This window comes from Pleurodeles waltl, chromosome 5, assembly GCF_031143425.1.
Source record: "Pleurodeles waltl isolate 20211129_DDA chromosome 5, aPleWal1.hap1.20221129, whole genome shotgun sequence".
Lineage (NCBI taxonomy): Eukaryota > Metazoa > Chordata > Amphibia > Caudata > Salamandridae > Pleurodeles > Pleurodeles waltl.
The window spans coordinates 89,181,939-89,204,478 of NC_090444.1; the positions used below are offsets into that span (position 1 = coordinate 89,181,939).

Consider the following 22,540-nt stretch of genomic DNA (forward strand, 5'->3'; position numbering starts at 1 on the left):
ATAATACTCATGTGTCTCCCCCCAGTTTTCCTTAGTGCTTAAGGGTGTTTAAGCTAAAAAACACAGATCTTCAGAGCAATATCCACTATAGTTCTATGCCTAACCAGTGACAGATAGAATGAGGGATCAAAGACATATTCAAGCAAAGCATGTTATTTGTTGATCCTCCACCGTCCAGAATAATGCTATAAGTGTATGTGGAGTTCAGCATCATTATTATGCCCCCACAGGGTTTCGGTCCCCAATATAATAATCAGTCTTGATTCCTCTCTCCTCAGCTCTTACTCTCTGTCACCCCCTTGTGGGTGTATCTTCATGTGCTAAGTCCTCCAGTGACCAACAATGGAATTGATCAAAGTGACAGGCCATTGGATAGCTCTTATCACCATTTCTTATAGCCCACATGTGCTGTAGGATCCGGGTCTTTAGTTTGTTAATAGTACTGCCCACATATAGGTCCTCATTTTGACCTCGGCGGTATTTTTTAAAGACCGCTGAGGTACCGCTGTGCTTAAGACCGCCAGTGCAGGCGGTTTTCCGCGCAGCGTATTATGACTGCTGGCAAACCTCCGTCCTTTTTCAGACAGAGAGCCGCCAGCAGCCATACTGGCGGTCCGCGGGGAAGTGGGGGCTGCTCCACTGCCCCGTCATCAGAACACCGCCCACCGAATCACATCCCATGATTCGGTGTGGCGGTGTTCTGGTGACGGGGCACTGGCGGCGGAGCAGCCCCCATGGATCCCGGTCCCTCCCCGAGGTTCAACGGACAAGGTAAGTTGATAGTAAGTTAAGGGAGGGGGTGGGGGGGGTGTTGTGCGTTCAATGGGGTGTGCATGTGAGTATGGAGAGGAGGTGTGTTAGTGCATGTATGCATGCGGGGGTGTTGTGTGTATGGGAAATGTGTGCGGCTCGGTCTGTGTGCATGTCTGTATGTGTGCGGGTATATGTTGTTGTAGTGTATGTGTGTGTGTAGGGCTGTGTGTATGTGCATGTTGGGGTGGGGTGGGGGTGGGAAGTGGGGAGGGGGGTGTGTATGTGCATGTTGGGGTTGGGGAGGGGGGTCCTGCCACCTTTAGGGGGGGAGGGGGATGATGGTGTGGGGGGAGGACTCAGGGTGGGGAGGGGTGTGGGGGAGACCCCTATCAGTGCCAGGGAAGGATTTCCCTGCCACTGATAGTGCCTACCGCCATGGATTTCGTGGCCGTTCCAAACCACCCGAAATCCATGGCGGTATGCAGGGTCCAGATACCACTGGCGGTCTGGTGACGGCCACCGGGCTGGAGACCGAAGTCTCCAGCCCAGCCGTCGTCACCGCCATGGCGGTCAGAGTGGAGAAGTGGCGGATGACCATGGCAGTAACCGCCATGGTCATAATTCCATTTTCTTTTCCGCCGACCTGTTGGTGGTATTACTGCCACTTCTCCCCCGTCTGCCAGGGTCTTAATGAGGGCCATAGTTTGTTACAAGTGCATCTCAATACGTAGACTACGTGATCTGTGTTACAGGTCATTCTGTCCTGGATGGTGACTTGGTGGCCTTCCAATGTCTGATATATTTTTTGGTTCAGTGTATGCTGGCAGGCTATAAAGGAATTACATTTTGCAAACCCCTGTATATTGTCCAGTAGCCAAGTACATTCACCTCCAGGATCCAGGTATTTGGGGACATCCATCCAAGATGTCACCCAAAGACCGAGTTCTCTTAAAGGTTATTCAAGGGCTAGTACTAACAAAGTCTTTAATGTGTTCATCCTTTCTCAACACATGGCAATTGTTTTCCAAAATTATTTTAATATCAGCCATCTCAATGTCTATGAACTGACAATGCACTTGGCTATGTGTGGCGATATATCGAATATTGAGGCTATTTAGATTCAGTTTCTGCATGAGGTCACACAATTATAGTTCTTCTCCTTCCCTCGGGCCTTCGCCATGCTCACTTCTCTCAGCAATAATTTTACTGCAAATGTTACAGTGATATAATCAATGATGTTTTAGAAGATGTCATGAGTGATGTAATATCTGGGATAATCAGCATTGCATGGCGAGGGTGAGAGTTATAGTTAGCTTATGGCACGAGTTATAGTTACTTGAAATAACTATAAAAGCTGATTTCTATGGCTTTTGCCTGTAAAATCTGAACCTAACTATAACATCCCTGTAACCTTTAGTTTTTTAGTAAATGTTTATGTTTTTTTAATTCTATTTCCTAACTATAACAACCCTATATCCTTTGTGACCTCTCACCTTCCCTCTGTTGTCTGTGTGTATGCCAATAAAGTCTCACTGTTGCCCTCCATGGTGTGTTGTGCTTTCAGTGCCCATCCAGACTGCCATCCATGGTCAGCTTGCTGCTCCTGCCCCATTGCCCCCTGCCCTCCGTTTTCCATGTGCAGGTCCCTATTCCCTCCCTCCTGCCTTGTCCGGTCTGTTGTAGTGTTCCTGCCCAGTCCATCCTGCCCTTCATGGTCCATTATGCTATACTTGTGCCCCCTGTCTGTCCGGTGTGGTCAACTTGCTGCCATTGCCTCTTTCCCCTCTGCTCTCTGTTGTCCATGTGCATGGCCCTGTGTTAAATTCAAATATCAGCAGTCGATATAGGAGTATAAGAACGTTTATTCAAGAACAGAACAGTAGCCATATCCCAACTCCCTTGCCATTCCAGAACCTGCCCACACATATAGCAGCTCTGGCATGAGACGGGAATTTGGAGCATAACAATTCCTTAAAGTTCATACCTTTGTTATATATATGTAACGCACTGTCCCCTCCCTATTGCTTTCCATGGTCCGTTGTGCTACACTACTGTCCTGCTTGCCCTGTGTGGTGTATTGTGCTGTTGTAACACCTGACACCTGCCCTGAAACGTCAGTGAGGTGCCTCTGCCCATCTCTCTCCTGCCCTCTGTTATCAGAGTCCATGTCCCTACCCCATTCCTCCTGCCCTCTGTGATCCAATGTACCATACATGTCAACATTTTTAACTTGGTAAGAGGGAGATTTTGAAAAGAAAACCTGGGGAATTGATTTTCCCTGTTGACTCACATTGCAAAAGAGAACATTTTATCCCGGAATAAATATAAAATAAAGCCCTTTAGGACTTAAAAACATCAGGAGTCTCCTGTCTGAATCAGGTCTGTTGGCATGTACGGTACTGCCACTGCCTCTTCCTTCAGCCCTCAATGGCCTGATATATTACTGTTAGAGCAGGAATTTAACAAAATGTATTAATGAAAAAATTAATATACACGATGTGAAGAAATTGCATAGAAAATTTACTTGACGTAGAACAATAACGCACGCATTTGAAATGTGCTCACGTGAAGTGATTGCCAATGTACACAAAGTGTGAAACTAATGCAATAATAATATGCTTTACTTATGAAATGTTAAGCAATATGTTTTAAAATGTATTAGTACATCATATTTAGGGTTATATATCGAGTGTTAGCTTTATTTATTGAAAACCTTAAACTTAGCAGAGGTCTTGGCCTAGTTGTCTGATCTCGTGATGAGCTGTATTTTCTAACAAGTTTGTTAAAACTGCTTCCTTGGGAAAGAACTAACAATGAAATATGATTGCTATGAAATAATGTGCTCGTTACTGCAGACTTTCTCACGAGAATTGTTTACTGAAAGATGATGTTCCTGTTGAATGCAACAGTGTAATTGTAACATGCACAAGACTGACCTTCCCAGGAGAAGACAATGGAGATACACTCTAGAGTACAAAGTGCAACAAAATTGTTACCCGACGAGCCGGATGATGATGACATTACAAGCTTACTAGAGGAACTGTGAAAACTTACAATTCACTAATGGGGTGACCGCGGATTATTGGACAAAACTGTGAACATGCGATAAATCAACCAATAGGGAATTTGGGGAGAAGTTTAGTAGTTTTAACTTAACCGCACTGCACAGGGAGAAGACACCTCACTCTTGCGACCTCACTATTCCGAAGAAGCCATTCTTAACCAGCTATTTGAAGCTGATTCATTAGATAATTTTAGAACCATCCTTTGTTTGCCCCATAGATTTGCTGAACTTTAATGCTAAAGACTTTGCCCTTTCTAGAACTTTGCCCTATGCTGACTGATCTGATGTCCTGAGGACGAAGGCTGACTTTGCATGCTGATCCATATTGAGGATAGGTAACTCACCGAAATGTTGACTGTATTGTCTATTTGCTATTTCTTTCTAGTTACCAACTGCTTACTTTGATAGAGCCTTAGGTAGATGTTTTCTAAATTTGTGTTATCAAAATTGTTTAGCATGAAGCCCAACATGCCGATGCTAATCTGATGTTAGTTGAGGAAATTCACTTCTGAATGACTAGCAAATTGACCTAATGATTGAAATCTTTCTTTTGCTGAACTAATGTACCATATAGCTTTGTCACAAATACTTTTTTTTAAATTTGTACAATATTGCTGGAGTGCATTGTAATCCAAGATTTGTTTGGATTGCGATTCTTTAGACGCTTTGGACAGCCAATATTGTTTCTATATGTTTATCATTTGATTTTGAGATTAACCTACGTGATATTAGCATTGTTAATATAGGGACATAAATGTTCTAATTTTAATTAAATTGATGTGGTTATTCGTGACTGAAAGGTCATGGTGTGTTCAATTACTAACTCCTATTGATTACTGATGTTTATTGATTATTATTGGTAAATGTTTATTGATTATTGATTTGTGATGGTTCAATGCTTCTGTGGTGGGAAGTCCCCAAACGTTTAGGTCAAAATATTAATCGACCTCGTCGCGTCTCCTGGTAAGTATACTTATTTAGGTTCGATGCACCATCATTACCACTTCCTCTCTTGTGTGTCCTGCATGGATGGTTTGTTACCCCTGCTAGTGTGGTCAACTTGTTGCCTCTGCACCCTCCTTCCTGTCCTCAATTATCCAAGTCCGTTAGTGGCATAACGTAACATGAGGATGCCTCTCTGCAAAGTACCTGGAGGGGGTTCCCCGCCCCCTGGACTCAGTCAGGGGCCTGCCGCCCATGCACAGAGGTTCTGTGACCAGGGGACCCCCTGTAGCTCGGGGTTCCCCCGCACTGCAGGGGCTGTGGGCACTGGAGTCCATGCCCCTGACCTCTGCCTCCAGTATTCTAATGAAGAACTAGATTGCTAACATTCTACATTTAGCACAAAAGTATGGCATGCCTGACGTCATCTTGATGTAATCAAAACTGCAATATCTAAAGAATTTTGTTTAGAAACTATAAAAATGAGAGGGTCTTATTCCCATAGAAATTATGATTATTTCTCTAATAAACTAAAATAAGGACATATTTTCTGATTTCTCAAATAGCGACAAAGTACTTTTAAATTATTTGTTATCTTTATGTTTTTTTATTTCGTTGATCACTAGATTATATATATGGCTCCCAGTTTTATGGTATTTATTTTTTTAACATTTCCGTTTTAATTTATCCATATATATTTTTTGACCATTTTATTAGTATTTATCCATATTTATTTTCTGGTTTTCAAATAAAGTGGAGTCAAAAATGGTGCATTTCCACATTTATTTAACTGTAAGACATGCACTCATACTTTGGTACCTGTTGTGTTTTAACAAATTCAGCAACCAAATATAGCAAAACACTACACCCACAGGAAAATATTAGCAATTTACTACAATATAGGTTATCATATGCCTATATTTAGATATACCTTAATCTGTTTTTTAACTCCCCAGGCTGCCTATCTGCTCATCTGCTGTCTTGGAATTCACAACAGACAGCATGGAAAGTCATTGATCAGAAGCACAATTTTCAGTATTTTTCCACTTTTGCAGTTAAATACAAACAGGAAACACATTGTTTTTTTGTCTGTATTTATCTGTAAAAACGGAAAACCGGAAGCCTTAATTATATATTACACTTAGGGGAGAGGGTGTGGTATTACGCCTGAAGCTGTAGACATTGCAACTGGGGAACCAGGTTCGAGTTTTAGCATCAGCTTGGCATCCTGTGATTCTGGACAAATCACTTAATCTTCCCATGCCTAAAATCAAAATGAATGTGTAATGTAACTGATGCTCATGTAAAGCGCTCCAATACCTTCAGGTCGAGTCTGTGCTTTATAAAACTGCAAAAAAACACCTAACAAAATTAAGGACCTGATTACAATCTTGGCAGATGGGATACTACTTCACAAATGTGACAGATATCCATTCCACCATATTACAAGCTCCATAGGATATAAAGGAACTTGTAATACGGCGGACGGGATATCCATCACATTTGTGACGGAGTATCCCATTCGCCAAGATCGTAATCAAGCCCTAAGGGTCATATTTATACTTTTGGACGAAAAACTGCGCCAACGCAGTTTTGCATCAAAAAGTTTAGCGCGGCTAATGCCATTTCTTAGCGCCACTCAGGCGTCAAATTTGTACTTTGACGCTCTGCGGCACAAACCACTGGTCAGAATCATTTTTTTTTTTACTCAAACCAATGCGCCACGTCATAAAGAAAAAAGACGTTAACGCAGTGAAAATGACTTTTATCCAGTTTACAACGATAGTGCGATTGCAATTGTGTCAAAAAACAGCACAAACACAGCAAAATGTGCAAAGGAGAGCCCAAATGGATCCCAGAAGCTATGAGAGACCCCAGGAAGAAGACAACTGACCAGGAACCAGCCAGAAGGACCCACACAAGACCCAGGAGAGGGAGAAGAAAAAAAGGAAGTGTCGGTTCAGTGCAGGGGAGCAGGAAATACTGGTGAAAGAGGTGATGGAACACCAGCATCAACTTTTTGTCAACTCTAAATTGCCAATTGGGAGGAGAGAAGCAATTTGGCAAGAAATTGTCGATAAGATCAACAGTGTGGCAGAAGTACGGAGAACAGTCATCGAGTGCAAGATATCCATTCCACCATATTACAAGCTCCATAGGATATAAAGGAACTTGTAATACGGCGGACGGGATATCCATCACATTTGTGACGGAGTATCCCATTCGCCAAGATCGTAATCAAGCCCTAAGGGTCATATTTATACTTTTTGACGCAAAACTGCGCCAACGCAGTTTTGCATCAAAAAGTTTAGCGCGGCTAATGCCATTTCTTAGCGCCACTCGGGCATCAAATTTGTACTTTGACGCTCTGCGGCACAAACCACTGGTCAGAGTCATTTTTTTTTTACTCAAACCAATGCGCCACGTCATAAAGAAAAGTTGAGTGCAAGATGCGCTAGCATGACTGCAAGCGCAGGACCAAGGAAAAGAAGGCAAGGAACAGGAAGGCAGCATTGCAGACTGGAGGTGGGAGTCCAGCACCGCAGGATGCCCTGGACCACATGGAGGAGATGGTGGCAGCCGTCATCCCAGAGGAGATCGTCACAAGGATTCAAGGGCAGGATAGCGCAGACTACCAGGATACAACACAGATGCAGGGTAAGTGGCATGGGGAACTAAAATGCCTAATTGTTAACTGCAAGCGGGGGGGACATACCTACTACACAATGCATGTAAGTCATGATAATCAGGGAGTGGAAAGGGCAAAGGGGCACGGCACGGGGGCATGGGCTGTGCAGGTAAAATCTGGGGCACAGCACAACACTACACCAACAATCTTTGCATTGGGGTATACTGCCATGCCAAGGATGTTGGAAAACCAAAGCCAGTCCTGGAGGGTAGGGTACATCGTAAAACTGGCATGCTGTCACACAACAGCTGGTATTGTCTCTACATGAACTAGGGCTCAATTAACAATCTCAGGCCTTATCCGCAATTGGAATTTAACACTGACAACAGTTGCCACTACCGCCTCTGTTGTGTGTGCAGATCAAGTAGCTAATGGCAGTTACGTGCCCATGGGTCAAACACACCCAAAATAGAGGGTTCAGGATGACAACGTTATCAATCCCCTGTAATCAATAAAAATGTGCTAATCCTGTCAAATGCTGATGTCCATAGTCACTACAAACATCAGGCATTGTCATAAACATTATGAGGTACACAGCAGTGATGTCATACCCATGCTGCACATGTCAGGGTCTACCCAGTGCCTGGGTCACAATAGCTGCAATGCCACCATGCAACATCCCAACTGTCATACTGCTAAGACAACAGCACTGAGGGGGAGGACATATGTTTCCGGCTAGTGAAACACACCCGCACAGTCAGAAGAGGAAATGGAACACTGCTGGGACCATCAGAGCTATCGAATGTAGCACACATTCCCCAACATCAACATTACACACACTACCAATGCTGGCACCTGTATTGTACCATGCTAATGCTATACACAGCATATGCTAGGTCTCAGCAACATATAGCTGGATGTGAAATATCAGAGACTGGGTCAGTTCCAGATTGTTAAGTGTGGTGCAAGTACCATCAGAACACCCACAGCCAGTGCAAGGCCGCAACATGAGAATGGAAGTAGACGGAGGGTTGAGTTGTACAATAAGGTGGCAACATACAATTTGGGCACAACCTACACCTAGAGGATGTGATGCAGACAATTCCCCAAACTGCCTACACTGCATGTGACATTCAGGTGGGGCATAGGCCTGGGAGAATGCTAATCTTAATAACAGGAACAATGAACATGAACCAAGATCACAATGTGCTACTAATAGGAAGTCAGGCATGTCACATTACAAATGCCACAACACAGCCACACTAATTGTACAACATCTCATTGCAGAGGACGATGGCTCTCCTGGGGATATGCCTGTCCTGGACTTCCCTGCTGACATGGATGATGAGCTGACAAACATCAGCCAGCATACCCTCCAAGATGTTCTTGGAACCCTCCAGACCCCACCTTCAGCCACAAGGAGGAGCACAGAAGTAGCAGCAATCACAGGGGACCAACCCACCACCCCAATTGTACGACCTGTCAGCTCCAACCCAGCTGAGGACTCTGTCGACACTGGCACCAGCTTTGAGAGGACTGTAGTTGGAGTACAGCGGGAGCTGGCCAAGGAGATGCGAGTGGGGATGCAAAATATGGCAGCCAGCCTAGAGGGGGTGCGTTCGTGCATGATATCATCTGCAGAACAGGCAGCAGCCATGCAAGGGCGAACATCTATCTTGCAAGAACTTCAACAAAGTGTGAAGGAAATCAGCACAGCAGTAAGGGAGTTGCCACAACACCTTGCACACCAAACCTTTCACTGTGTGCACAAATGCAATAATAACCCCCTCAGGGCCGACCTGGCTGCCTACCACAGTGATGTAGCTGCTATACTTAAGAACCAGCAGGTATTCCTTGCTGCAGTACTGCCCTAATAGCCCCACAGCTGGCAGCTAACGTGATTTCTGACTCCCTGTCTTAAAACACTGAAGTGTGTGTTGCCCCTTCAAACCCACCACCATCAAGGGCAGAGGAGACAACACACACATCAGAAGATGAAGTCGTGGAACAGATCACCTTTACCAGTAAGGGTACCCGGTAGCACAAGTACATGCCAAATGGGCACTTATAACCATGGTCCTGTGCTTCGTAACATGCCAGTCTTACAACAGCTGCTCACATGCACTGTTCTCCAGCCCACTGTTTACCTTGACACTATGCTATGTGATTGTCTCTCACTACCTCATTGGCAATTCATGTTCCTCTGCACTGTATGACACTTCACCCCAGCATGTCCAATGACATGTCCTCTTGTACTTGTGTAGTATCGCAATAGAAGGCGTCACACTAATGGACTCACAATCTTGGACTATGTAAATATTACACTACAGCACTTTAAAATAAATAGCACTTACACAGCCACTTTGTCTCTGTGTAATGTGACACATCAACTGTGAGGGAGATTAGTGATGTTTGCCTCATGTCAATGGCCATAGAATGTCAATACAACTGCGTTGAAAGATTGTGGGCTGATAACTATGGTCTGGATTCTACCATCATCTGCCCTTCCAGAGGGTTAATTCTGAAGTAAATAGAAAAATTACAGTATAATGCTGTATTAAACAGAATAAGTCTACTTCAAGGGATGCCTAAGCCGAAAATCAAACTTTTCTTCTATACAATCTGGTATGTGACATTTGACTCTAAAATTTCATCACACACACACCATACAGCAGGAAGGGATGTGTACGAGTGTACAGACAGATAAGTAACCTGGCAGTACAATGTAAGAAATGATAGGTATGAGCTATGTATACTATACTACATAAGATTATACCATCACTCACTTTATCAGGGTTCACATGAACATCAGGCTGCAGGCAGATGTACCACAGTGTCCCAGAGACAAAATCTGGTCTCAAAGTATGACAGATTTAAAACATACATCCAAACTGAACAACACATTGGGAACCATAGTAACCTTGAGTGGTGGATGTAATGGATGGCACATGCATAGAGAAGTAGCTTTGGTGTAGCTGCCAATGTGATAGGTCAATTGGGATTTGGATGCAGGATGGAACACAAATGCAAATACTAAATTGACACTGTTCACCCATGCCAAGGCCCTGATCCCCAAGCATATGACACATACTGTAAAGGAGTACCTAAATATTTATTTAACTGTAAAAAAAAGGATAATAAAACTAGGGGAAACACCTTAACTAACCTAACCTATCCTAACTACACATTACCCACAACTGGCCCTAACTACCCTAAGCTAAACGTTTTACTAAACACTCTAAATATCAACCCCCTTATATGACGGGACACATGGAGGACAACATATACTAACCTAAACACATACTATCTTATCCAAAACAATTATATATTTTTTTGGGATTTTTTAAATATATTTTTTTGTATTTTTTTATTTTTTAATACACAAAACTCCCAACATCATCCCCCACCCACCCACCCACAAAAAAACATGTAAAAATATCATACCTTCCACTCCCCAACCCACTTATACTAACTAAACTAACAGCCTATTCTAACCTAACACTAAGCCCCTAAACCCACTAAATATAAGAATCAGGAAAGAGGAGGGAGGGGAGGGAATAATGGCTGAGGGTCCAACAGTTATAAGTTTGCCCTCTGCAGGATCTTTTTCATCCCACGCACTCTCCTGTTAATCTGGGACACCTCCTGCTGCAGCTTGTCCATTCTGCGCAACATCTGTTGCATGTCACGTTGCATGTTCCTAAACTCAACATTGTCAATGACTGCAGCAGGGGTGGTCTGTGTGCCAGTTGTGGAGGGTTGTGCTGTTGCCAGTGCCATGCTTGGAAGGGGAGGTTCAAGGGCTGCTGTCAGTGGTCCAGGAGCGGATGATGTTTAGGGACCTGAATCGTGACTTCAGGATGCCAAAAGTCCTCTCTACTATGGTGCGTGTCCTCCGAGGTGCCTCATTATAGGCACACTCTGATGCTTGGGTTGGCAAATGAGGTCATGATCCATGGCTGGATCCCATACCCCTGATCAGCTGAAAGAAAAAATGAGCGAAAATGTTTTGATGTAGCTTGCACCATGATTATCACTTTTCATGGCAGTTATTATCTTGTGTTGTCTGTGACTCATCTATGTTTGTGTTATTGGGTGGAACCCTAGGCTTCTAGGATGTATTATCAGCATTTGGTTGTATAATTATCAAAATTGGTGTTTGGCTGATTGACCGGATATCAGCGGTATTTTTGGACACTTGCAGTACATTGTGTACTCCCATGCATTATGTCATGTGAAAGAAGTGTCCATGTGTCTTCACTGGGGGTGATACTTCCACACACAGAATCGATTCCACAGTGGTGGTAACACAATTGCACTACGTGGCCTGAAGATCCCATCCAAGTCAACATATGTAATAGCATGTGAAAAACAACAGTGAGGACTTTTGATTTGGCTACGTGACAATGTACAACACATCTCCATAAGTTGGCAGCACTGAAGTGTTGACAATGCAAAAATAACCCATGCGTGACAAGTTCTATGCAAACCTATTTTTGTGCCCTCACTGAGCTGACTCATGTGCAAACGTATACTATACTACTGAACCTGCTCCAGGTAAGCTGGCTAACTTGGTTGTGGGGGTGAAGCTTTAATTGTCAGAAGGTCCATATGCCTGTACATCTGTTGTGTAAATGTGTAATTGTCTCAATCTGTATGTGTAGCAATGTGCACTTTGTAATAATGTCACATCAATATGTGTTCTTAGCACAGTCCACTTGCTTATTGGTAGAGGGCAATGTCACCCCAGGAGTGATGTGAGATGTTGATACTGCCACAATGAGTCCATGTCACCTTCATTAGAGTCATCATCATCTTGCTATGTGTCTCATGGTGTTTGACCTGCAGCGAAACACATTACACACCCCTTACACAGTACGTATTGCTTGGAAGGGTGTGTGATTGAGTGTTATTGATATGATATTGAAAGATTCATCTTCCAATTTGTCCTGCCAGTTAAGACCATGTCATTGTCACTGTTTGGTTTTAAATTGGTCCCTTGTGGCTCTGGAGTGGCATCTGTTGTTATTTGCATCTGTCATTTGTCCATAGGTGTGTATCCCATTGGGTCAGGATTTCAAACATAACTTGCAGTGTCACAACCTCAGTGTCTTCCAGGCCACGTGTCAATGTAGTGATATATGTTTTGTGTGTACTACAGGGTTGCTGTGCAGTGCTTATATAACTGGGTTTCTGTACTTACCAACAAGTAGGCCATTTCCACATCGTCCATCCTGGAAGTGTTGATTGATGGTGCAGTGGCGGAAGATGAATGAATCATGTACACTCCCAGGATACTTTTCCACGATGTTGGTGATCAATCCCTGGTGAGCCATAATGGCCTGCACATTGATGGAGTGTATGTGCTTCCTGTTGCGGTATAGATGCTCGGTTGCGGCAGGTGGCACAATCCGTACATGTGTGCAGTCAATGGCACCAAGCACGTGTGGGAAGCCGTTGATTGGGTAGAACCCCTGTTTGGCCTCCTGCTGCTTCTGCAGTGTGTTGGGGAAGCTGATGTGGCGGGGTGTGAGGGAGATGATGGCATCCAGTGCCTTGGGTAGGAAGGCAGAGAATGAGGGCTGTGAGATCCCAGCAACCAGGGCACCAGTTGTTTGAAAAGAGCCACTGCCAACATGTGTAGGACAGCTAGCAGCTTGGTCTTTGGTGGAATGATGTGGGGTGTCTCCAAGCTGGGTGCCAACTGTAGTTCAATGTTGTGCAGCAGCTTCTGTATGACTTGCCAGTTTAGTCAGTACTTCTGGATGATGTCATGTTCCCTGAGGCCCAGAAGGGTTGTCCTGGTCCGGAATACCTCTCCTGCCTTCTGCGTTGCTTTTGGGGTCGCTGTTGGTGTGGTGGAAGCTGCTGATGTTGGTCCTGTGCTCTGCATCTTCGTGCATGCTGGAAGAATAGCACCTCCATGTCTTCCTTTTTGTTTTCTGATGTTGCTTCTGTGTGTTTCCCTTATGTACTGGTGTGTTTGCCCCATTTTAACGCCTGCCCTGACCCAGGCATTATTTTATTACACAAATCGGGCTGTGAGCCATTTTCTGACTCCGCCTCCCAGCTGCGTGCCATTTTTGCGCGGTTGGATAAATATGGCGCACGGGTGTTTAAGTCATTTTTTGGACGGTAACGCCTTCCTTGCATGTCATTAACGCAAAGCGGTTTCACGCATCCAGAAAATGACGCACACAATGGAATTTTGTCAGTGGTCTATACTTGGGCTACATTTGGGTGATATTTGTGCTATATTTGGGCTTTGTTTTCCCTGATGGCCATCTTCAGAGACTTATTTGTTAACCCCTCGCTGCCAGGCCTTTCCCCCCCCTCAGGTGCCAGGCCTTTTTTTGGCTATTTGAGGCAGTTCATGCTTAGGCCCTCATAACTTTTTGTCCACATAAGCTACCCACGCCAAAGTTACGTCTTTTTTTCCCAACATCCTAGGGATTCTAGAGGTATCCAGAGTTTGTGGGTTCCCCTGAAGGAGAACAAGAAATTAACCAAAATACAGTGATTTTTTTTTTTTTTATGTGAAAAAAAGGGCTGCAGAAGAAGGCTTGTGGGTTTTTCACTGGAAATGGCATCAACAAAGGGTTTGTGGTGCTAAAATCACAATCTTCCCAGCTAAAATCACAATCTTCCCAGCTTTCAGGAACAGGCAGACTTGAATCAGAAAATCACATTTTTCAACATAGTTTTAGCATTTTACTGGGACATACCCCATTTTTACTATTTTTTGTGCTTTTAGCCTCCTTCCAGTTAGTGACAGAAATGGGTGTGAGACCAGTGCTGGATCCCGGAAAGCAAAACATTTCTGAAAAGTAGGCAAAATTCTGAATTCAGCATGGGTCATTTGTGTAGATCCTACAAGGTTTTCCTACAGAAAATAACAGCTGAAATAAAAAAATATTGAAATTGATCTAAAAAAACAGGCATTTTTCTCCACGTTTTACTCTGTAACTTTTTCCTGCAATGTCAGATTTATGAAAGCAATATACTGTTATGTCTGCTGGACTCATCTGGTTGCGGGGATATATAGGGCTTGTAGGTTTATCAAGAACCCTAGGTACCCAGAACCAATAAATGAGCTGCGCCTTACAATGAGTTTTTATTCTATACCCGGTATGCTGCAATTCATTTGGTGAAATATAAAGAGTGAAAAAGGGGTATCAAGAAAACCTTTGTATTTCCAAAATGGGCACAAGATAAGGTGTTGAGAAGCAGTGGTTATTTGCACATCTCTGAATTCTGGGGTCCCCATACTAGCATGTGAATTACAGGGCATTTCTCAAATAGATGTCTTTTTTACACACTGTCTTACATTTGGAAGGAAAAAATGTAGAGGAAGACAAGTGGCAATAACACTTGTTCTGCTATTCTGTGTTCCCCGATGAAAATGGTACCTCACTTGTGTGGGTAGGCCTAAAGCCCGCGACAGGAAACACAACATGGACACATCACATTTTTACATTGAAAACAGACCTGTTTTTTGCGAAGTGCCTAGCTGTGGATTTTGATCTCTAGCTCTGCCAGCACCTAGGAAAACCTACCAATCCTGTGAAATTTTGAACACTAGACACCTAGGGGAATCCAAGATGGGGTGACTTGTGGGGCTCTCACCAGGTTTTGTTTCCCAGAATTCTTTGCAAACCTCAAAATTTGGCCAACAAAACACTTTTTCCTCTCATTTCGATGACAGAAAGTTCTGGAATCTTTGAGAGCCACAAATGTCCTTCTACCCAGTATTCCCCCAAGTCTCTCGATAAAAATGGTACCTCACTCTTGTGGGTAGGCCTAGTGCCCCGCGACAGGAGATGCCACAAAACACAATGTGGACACATCACATTTTGCCAAAGAAAACCGAGCTGTTTTCTGCAAAGTGCATAGCTGTGGATTTTGGCCTTTAGCTCAGCTGGCACCTAGGGAAACCTACCAAACCTGCACATTTTTTAAAACTAGACACGTAGGGGAATCCAAGATGGGGTGACGTGTGGGGCTCTCATCAGATTCTGTTACCTAGAATCCTTTGCAAACCTCAAAATTTGGCCAGAAAAAAACACTTTTTCCTCACATTTTGCTGTCGGAAAGTTCTGGAATCTGAGAGAAGCCACAAATGTCCTTCCACCTAGCGTTCCCCCAAGTCTCCCGATAAAAATGGTACCTCAGTTGTGTGGGTAGGCCTAGTGCCCCTGAAAGGAAATGCCCCAAAACACTATCTGGACACATCAAAATGATCAAATACAAAACTACCTGTTTTTGCGGAGGCACCTGGGATTTTGGTCTTGGGCTCAGCAGCCATACAGGGAAACCTACCAAGCCCACACATTTCTAAAAAGTAGACCCCCTAGGGAGTCCAGGGAGGTGTGACTTGCGTTGATCCCCTAGTGTTTTCTTACTCAGAATCCTCAGCAAACCTCAAATGTAGCTAAAAAATCAAATTTTTCCCACATTTCTGTGTGGGATCACCGCACCGGGACAAATCTCCTACCACCCAATGTTCCTCTCAGCCTCCCAGTAAAAATGATACCTCACTTGTGTAGGTGGGCCAAGTGCCTGTGACAGGGAAGAGCCAAAAACATGTTGTAATTGAGGGGGAACCAAAGCGGGACCAAAAGCGCAGTTAGGAAAAAAACATTTTTAGGCTGACAAGTGGGGCAGAATTTCTATCAGTATAAATGAGACAATTGTGGGAGGTAGGAATTTTGTGGATTCCTGCAGATTCCGTTAGGTTCCTTCACAAAAATGTGGGAAAAATGTGAGATTTCCGGTTGGAGGTTTGCAGGGTATTGTTGATAAGACAATGGTGCGGTGCATGTGAAGCACACCATCCTGGACTCACCCAGATGTTTCGTTTTCAAATGTGTCTAGGTCTTGCGGATTTTTCTACATGGCAGTGTCCCAAAGTCCAAAAAGTGCAGCTCTCACCATTCCAAGTGGGACAATTTTGAGAGTTAGCCATGCTCTCATGGCCCAAATGTAACACCAAAACCCCAGATAATCAAATGTCCACTTGCTTTCCGAGGGAAAACTGTTACCCCCTTCAGTTGGGGTGGGGGCATAACCATACCCATACTGGTTGGTAGCCACCACCACACTATTTTTATTTTTTTATTTTTTCCCTGGCATTTAGTAGACTTTCTGCCCCCTGGGGTGTGGATCGGGGGTAAATGCCCCATCTGCCCACTGGTGGGCAGAACAACTTTGTCCCCATTTATTTCGGGTGGGGGGATGGCCATACCCCCACCCTCTTATTTTGAAAAAAAAATCTTCCCTTGTCTCTGGTGGGCTTTCTGCCCCCCTTGGGGCAGATGGGCCTTCTAAAATAGGCCAATCTGCCCCCAAGGGGAGCAGATATGGCCAATAGTAATGTGCCTTCATGGGGAGCGACCCTTGCCCAAGGGGCTGCCCCCCTCAAACAAAATACACACACGCCAATCCCTGGTGCCTAAGTGGTTTCTGCCACCCGGGGGGAGATCGCCTAATATAAATAGGCAGATCTGCCCCCAAGGGGAGCAGAAATGGTCTAAAATAAATTTGCCCCCCAAGGGGAGCGACCCTTGCCTAAGGGGCCGCTCCCATTGCGTGAAATTGGCTAAAACAAAAAAAATCCCTGGCGCCTAGTGGTTTCTGCCCCCAATCGGCCAAATAAAAATAGGCCGATTTGCCCCCAAGGGGGGCAGAAATAGCCTTAAAAAAGATTTTCCCCCTAGGGGAACGACCCTTGCCTGAGGGGTCGCTCCCCTTGCGTGAAATTGACGCAAAAAAATAAAAATCCCTGGTGTCTAGTGGTTTGTGCCCCCCTTGGGGGCAGATTGGCCTAATATAAATTGCCCGATCTGCCCCCAAGGGCTGCAGAAATGGCCTAAAGATAATTTTTCCCCCAGGGGAGCGAACCTTGCCTAAGGGGTCGCTCCCCACATATAAAAAAATAAAACAAACAAAAAAAAATCCCTGGTGCCTAGATGTTTCTGCCTCCCCAGTGGGCAGATCAGCCTAATTACAATAGGCCGATCTGCCCCAAAGGGGGGCAGAAATGGCCTAAAACAAATTTGTCTCCCCAGGGGAGCGACCCTTGCCTAAGGGGTCTCTCCCCTCATGTGAAACTGACAAAAAAAAAAGCTCCCTGGTGTCTAGTGGTTTCTGCTCCCCTTGGGGGCAGATTTGCCTAATAAGAATAGGCCGATCTACCCCCAAGGGGGGCCAAAAAGCCCTAGAATTAATTTTGCCCCCAGGGGCCGCTCCTCTCACGACATAAAACAAAAACAAAAAAAACATTCCCTGTGTCTAGTGGCATTTCTGCTGCTCGATCGCATCGCGATCGGGCAGCAGGCATGCTCTGAGAGACATGAAAGGAGAGGAAAGGCCTCTCCTCTCCTTTCATGCCTCTCTGCCCCCTCCAAGTGATCAGGTGAGAAATGCTTTTGCATTTCTCCTCCGATCGTCGCTGGAAGCTGCGCTTCGAGCGCGGAGGGGAAGGCCTCTGATGAGGTCAGCGCGCAATAGCTTGCTGACGTCATCAGACACCACGGGGGGTCAGGAGGGATGGAAGTGGAAGGGGAAGCGAGTCCCCTTGTATTCCCTGCCCAGGGGAGGGGGGTGCTTGGCCATCGGGGGAGCTCTAGCACTCCACCCGGGGGCCCATAGCAGGACGAGCTGGTCTCATCCTTGGCACTGTGCAACCGTTGCTGAGGACGAGGCCAATTTAGAAGCTCCCTAATTTCCTCATTTACTGCAGTATCCTTAGTAGGAAATTCTTTCAGTTTTCCACTTCGATTCCATCAAGATGGCGTTCAGATGTGTCACCCTTTTGGTACATATTTAGAATGTTGGCACTCTAGTTACTCACTAGAACACAGTGTAAAGCTGCTGATCACCAGGGACTTAACTGGCAGTCTGCTGCTGGTGTTGAAAGTGCATTTTTCAGTCTGCATGTCAAAATTTCAATGAAGGAAGACATTTTATAACTCACTTAAAATGTGTCCAAATTGTGATTCCTACAACACTGACTGAAATTTCTATGACAAAGTGAACCCCTTTATTTGGTTCCTTTCTAAATGAAATGTTTTAAATATTGCCAGTTTGACTGAATCAAGATGGCTTCAGGTGTGCCACATCTTTTCATCATAAGACTATTAGCAGTCTAGTTGATATTTAGAACACTCTGGAAGGCTGCATTAGAATACCAGGGGAGCCCCTGTTGGAAGTACGTTTTACTGAGAATGTCTGACTTCATTCTCATATGGCTGAGAAAGATAGTGTGACGGTACAGAAAATATGCTCTCATGTTAGCTTCTGGAGCACCTTACATAACCTTTATGGGAAAATTATGTCAATACAGTTTCTCCAAAACATGAATAATGAATTCCCAGCAGAAGGCTTTTTTACAGCGTAAAATCACCCTAGAACACACAACAATTCCAGAAATGAGTATGGCACCATCACCAAATTATTTATATTGTAACGAAAGTCTTTTATCACCCTTTATATGATCTCCTCTTTGTGACCCTCAAGACCTGACTTTCACTACAATGCATTACAATGTAGATTTTCCTAATAAATTATGACGGAAAGTCTTAATTTCATTAAAGACACGGAGGCGAGTATTATGCTTTCTTATCTTGCTTTATTTTAATAGCAGCAGTCAAGAACGTAAAACTACAACTCCCAAGGGCACAGCACAAGCTAGCTAATGGGAAAAAACAATGAACATCACAACCAATCATATATTAGATGAGTGTATAAGGTCTTGCTTGACTGGGAACAGCTCTCTTTTCTTGTACGAGATGTCAAATGGTATCTGAAAACAAAGGTAAAATAGAAACAACTTTAGAAAAAGCCAAAGTTAAAGAAAACAGTTCCTTGCAAAAGTTCAAGAAAGGTAAATATGATGAAGAAATTCAAGAAACTGGAACACCTCTTCCAAATGCTGTCGCTGGAGATGTAGCGAAAAAGGACGGAAGATCCACCCATCTTTTATTAGGAAGTAGATGGAAGCTCTGGAACCACTGATAGGGAGGGAGAAAAAACACCAAAAATTAAGACTTCCCGTTATAATTTATTAGGAAAATCTACATTTTATGTCAAGGCCAGAGGCTCCTATTATGCTTTTTTAAAGCATGTTATTTACTAAAGAAGTTGCAATGTGAACAGGTTTGCAATAAAACCATTTGAACACTTTGTCATTAGACCAATCAGCTGATCTCAGAATGTCCTCAATTCTGGAACCTGCCCAAAAGGCTTTAGAAGCCATACCACCCCTAGGGGAATGGGCTCCAAAGACAGAGGTATCAATACCTGTCAAGGACATGACCCTTCTAACCCAATGAGCTAGAGTGGCAGAAGATACAGGAAGGTGTTGTTTACAAAAAGAGATAAGGAGTTGGGATTGAGAGGACGTTATGAGATCAAAAGTCAGTAGTTCATACTCTTTAAGACATAGGCCAACGCAAAGCTTGGGATGATCATAAGGATAAAATACTGAATTTATGTTAGTTTTTGTGCGTCTATTAACTGTGAACATTACCCCAGTAGGGGAGCATTGACTGAAAGAAACAGCCAAAGCTTTGACAGATAGACATTTAATGGAAACCAAATATCACAACATAGTGAGTTTTGCAGAAAGCATTTTTAAGGACAAAGATGAATTGTCGGGCCAAGAAACAAACAATTTTAACACCACGTCAACATCCCACAATTTTATATATTTCAGAAGAGGAGGTTTAGAAAATGATGCTCCCATTAAAAGACGGGAAACAAGTGGATGTTCTCCCAACTGGTTTTCCATTGATTCCTGGGTGATTTAGTGAAATGGCTGATCTATAAAGGTTTATGGTTCTGTAAGACTTACCTGCACTGGCCTCTGCAGCCAAAAAGTTAACAATATAAACTATATCTATTGAAAAGGAATTGATTTGTTTTTCCAGACACCAGCTAGACCATAAAGACCAGGCTGACTTGGATGCGTTAGTTCTCCCCGGAGCCCAGGCTTTACTGATGAATTCTGAAGCTTGAGATGAAAGGCTGAGGAAAGGTTGGGTTATCTTCCAAGCAGTGAGAGTGAGAGAATTGTTGAGAATTAGATTGTGGGGTTGACCCTGAGGGGCTTAAAGAAGACTGGGAAAGGATGGACATAGGAGAGGAAAGTTGATAATTAGCTCCAGCAGATGGGGAAACCAAATCTGAGAGTACAAGAAGGGAACCACAATTACTAGAGAAGCTTGTTGAAGTCTTGTTTGGGTGATGACTTTAATGATCATGAGGAAAGGGGAGAATGCATAATTGGAAAGATTGGACCAATCCTGTAAGAATGCATCTGTAGCTAAGGCTAGAGGATCTGAACGCCAGCTGAAAAAAAGAGGAAGTTGAGAGTTGAGTCGACAAGCAAATAGATCCATGTTGAATGGACCCCACTTTTGGGAAAGCGATTGGAGGGATGAAGTTTCCAATCGCTGAAATCTCGCAGATGACAGGAGTACCAATCTGCAATGGAATTCAGGTTGCCTTGTAAATATTCTGCCTTACCGAAATCTTGCTTGGAAGACAGAATTCCCAAAGGCTCTTTGCTAGTTCTGCCAGAGGTTTGGATTTGGTGGCACCTACATGATTTACGTAATGTACTGCCGAAATGTTGTCTGTGCAAAGAAGAATGGAACATTGGAATTTGTCTTTTGCTAGTCTTTCGATTGCAAAGGAGCCTGCTAGAATCTCTAAACAATTGATATGCAATTTGGACTCCTTGATGGACCATGTACCTCCAGTCAAGAATGTTCCACAATGGTCACTCCATCCTGTCCGACTTGCAGCTGATTCTAATACAAGATCGGGGACTGATGAAAAGATAGTCCTTCTGATCCAGGCATCTAAATGGTCTATCCACCATTGAAGTTCTAGACGGGATTCGGGATTTACGTTGATAGAATTGGTATAAGCTAGACCTTTGCGAAGATGTAGAATTTTGAGGGGTTACAGGGCCCGATAATGGAGCGGACCCAGGACAATTTCCTGCATGGAAGAAGATAGAAAGCCTACTATCCTTGGTAGTGATCTGAGCACAATTAGGGTACGTTTGAGAAAATGTCAGATTTCTGACTTGATTATATTTACTTTTGATTGAGGAAGATGTAAAGTAGCGCTTGAAGAATTTACTAGAAATCCTAGAAATTCAATCTGCTGAGTAGGAATCATAACTGATTTCTCTAAATTGAGAAGGAAACCCAAATCTGTGAGAAGAGAACATATTAGAAGAAGATGGGTTCGAAGAAGATGAATGTTTTGATTCTGATGCCCAGAGATCTGAGGTAAGTTATGACAGGTTTCATCACTTTTGTGAAACACCATGGGGCTGAAGAAAGGCTGAAAGGAAGGGAAGAAAACTGGTACGTTTGGCCCTGCCTTTGGAACTGAAGAAATTTCCTCTGAGAAGGATGTATGGGGATTGTTAGGTAGGCAACTTGTAAATGTAGTGTTACCATCCACTCATGTTGACGTAAATAGTCTGTGAGATGAATTATAGTTTCCATTTTGAAATGTTGATATACTACAAATTGATTGAAAAGTCGCAGATTGACTACTGAACGCATCTTTTTGTTCATTTTCTGTACCAGAAACAGAGAAATTAATTGATTATTTCAGAAGAAGAGTTTGGATTTCAAGCGATAAAAGATTTTCCATTTCTAAAGATAATTTTGGAGGAGGAAAGATTTCTTGAAAAGGATGTGAACAGAATTGTATCTGATAACCCTGAATTGTTTGTAAGACCCAGGGATCTGCCATTATTGTTTGCGATTTTATGAAAAATAACTAAAGACGACCCCCACAGGAGGCTTACCTTTTTGATTTGTGTATCTGGAGTTCTTTTGTCCACGACCTCTAAAACTTCTGCCTCTTTGAGGATAGAAGTGCAGTTTAAAATCTTGGTAGATGGAATTGTAGAAGGAGCCTCTGGATCCCTGATTACGGTAGACCCGGCCAGTAAAGCAGCTCCTTCCTTTACCGGCCCATGCAAAAAACAGCTGGATAAAGACTTTTTTCAAGGATTGTTGCGCTTTATCAAAGGAAGAAAAGGTGGAAACGTATTTGCTGAGATCTTTGATGAAGGAGTCTCCAAAGAGTAGACCATTAGTTTTTATGCCTGGATCGAGGGTAGC

At 43.7% G+C, this 22,540-nt stretch overlaps 1 protein-coding gene across 1 annotated transcript in view; it reads right to left on the reverse strand.

Annotated features, from left to right (window-relative positions):
• Positions 1–19,004: 19,004 nt before the first annotated feature.
• LOC138295397 (uncharacterized) overlaps positions 19,005–22,540 on the reverse strand; it is a 212,102-nt gene continuing 208,566 nt past the window's right edge. Inside the window, exon 11 of the mRNA XM_069233667.1 lies at positions 19,005–19,399. Within this exon, the coding sequence (XP_069089768.1) occupies positions 19,371–19,399 (29 nt within the window). The 3' untranslated portion in view covers positions 19,005–19,370. The remainder of the gene's footprint in view (positions 19,400–22,540) is intronic.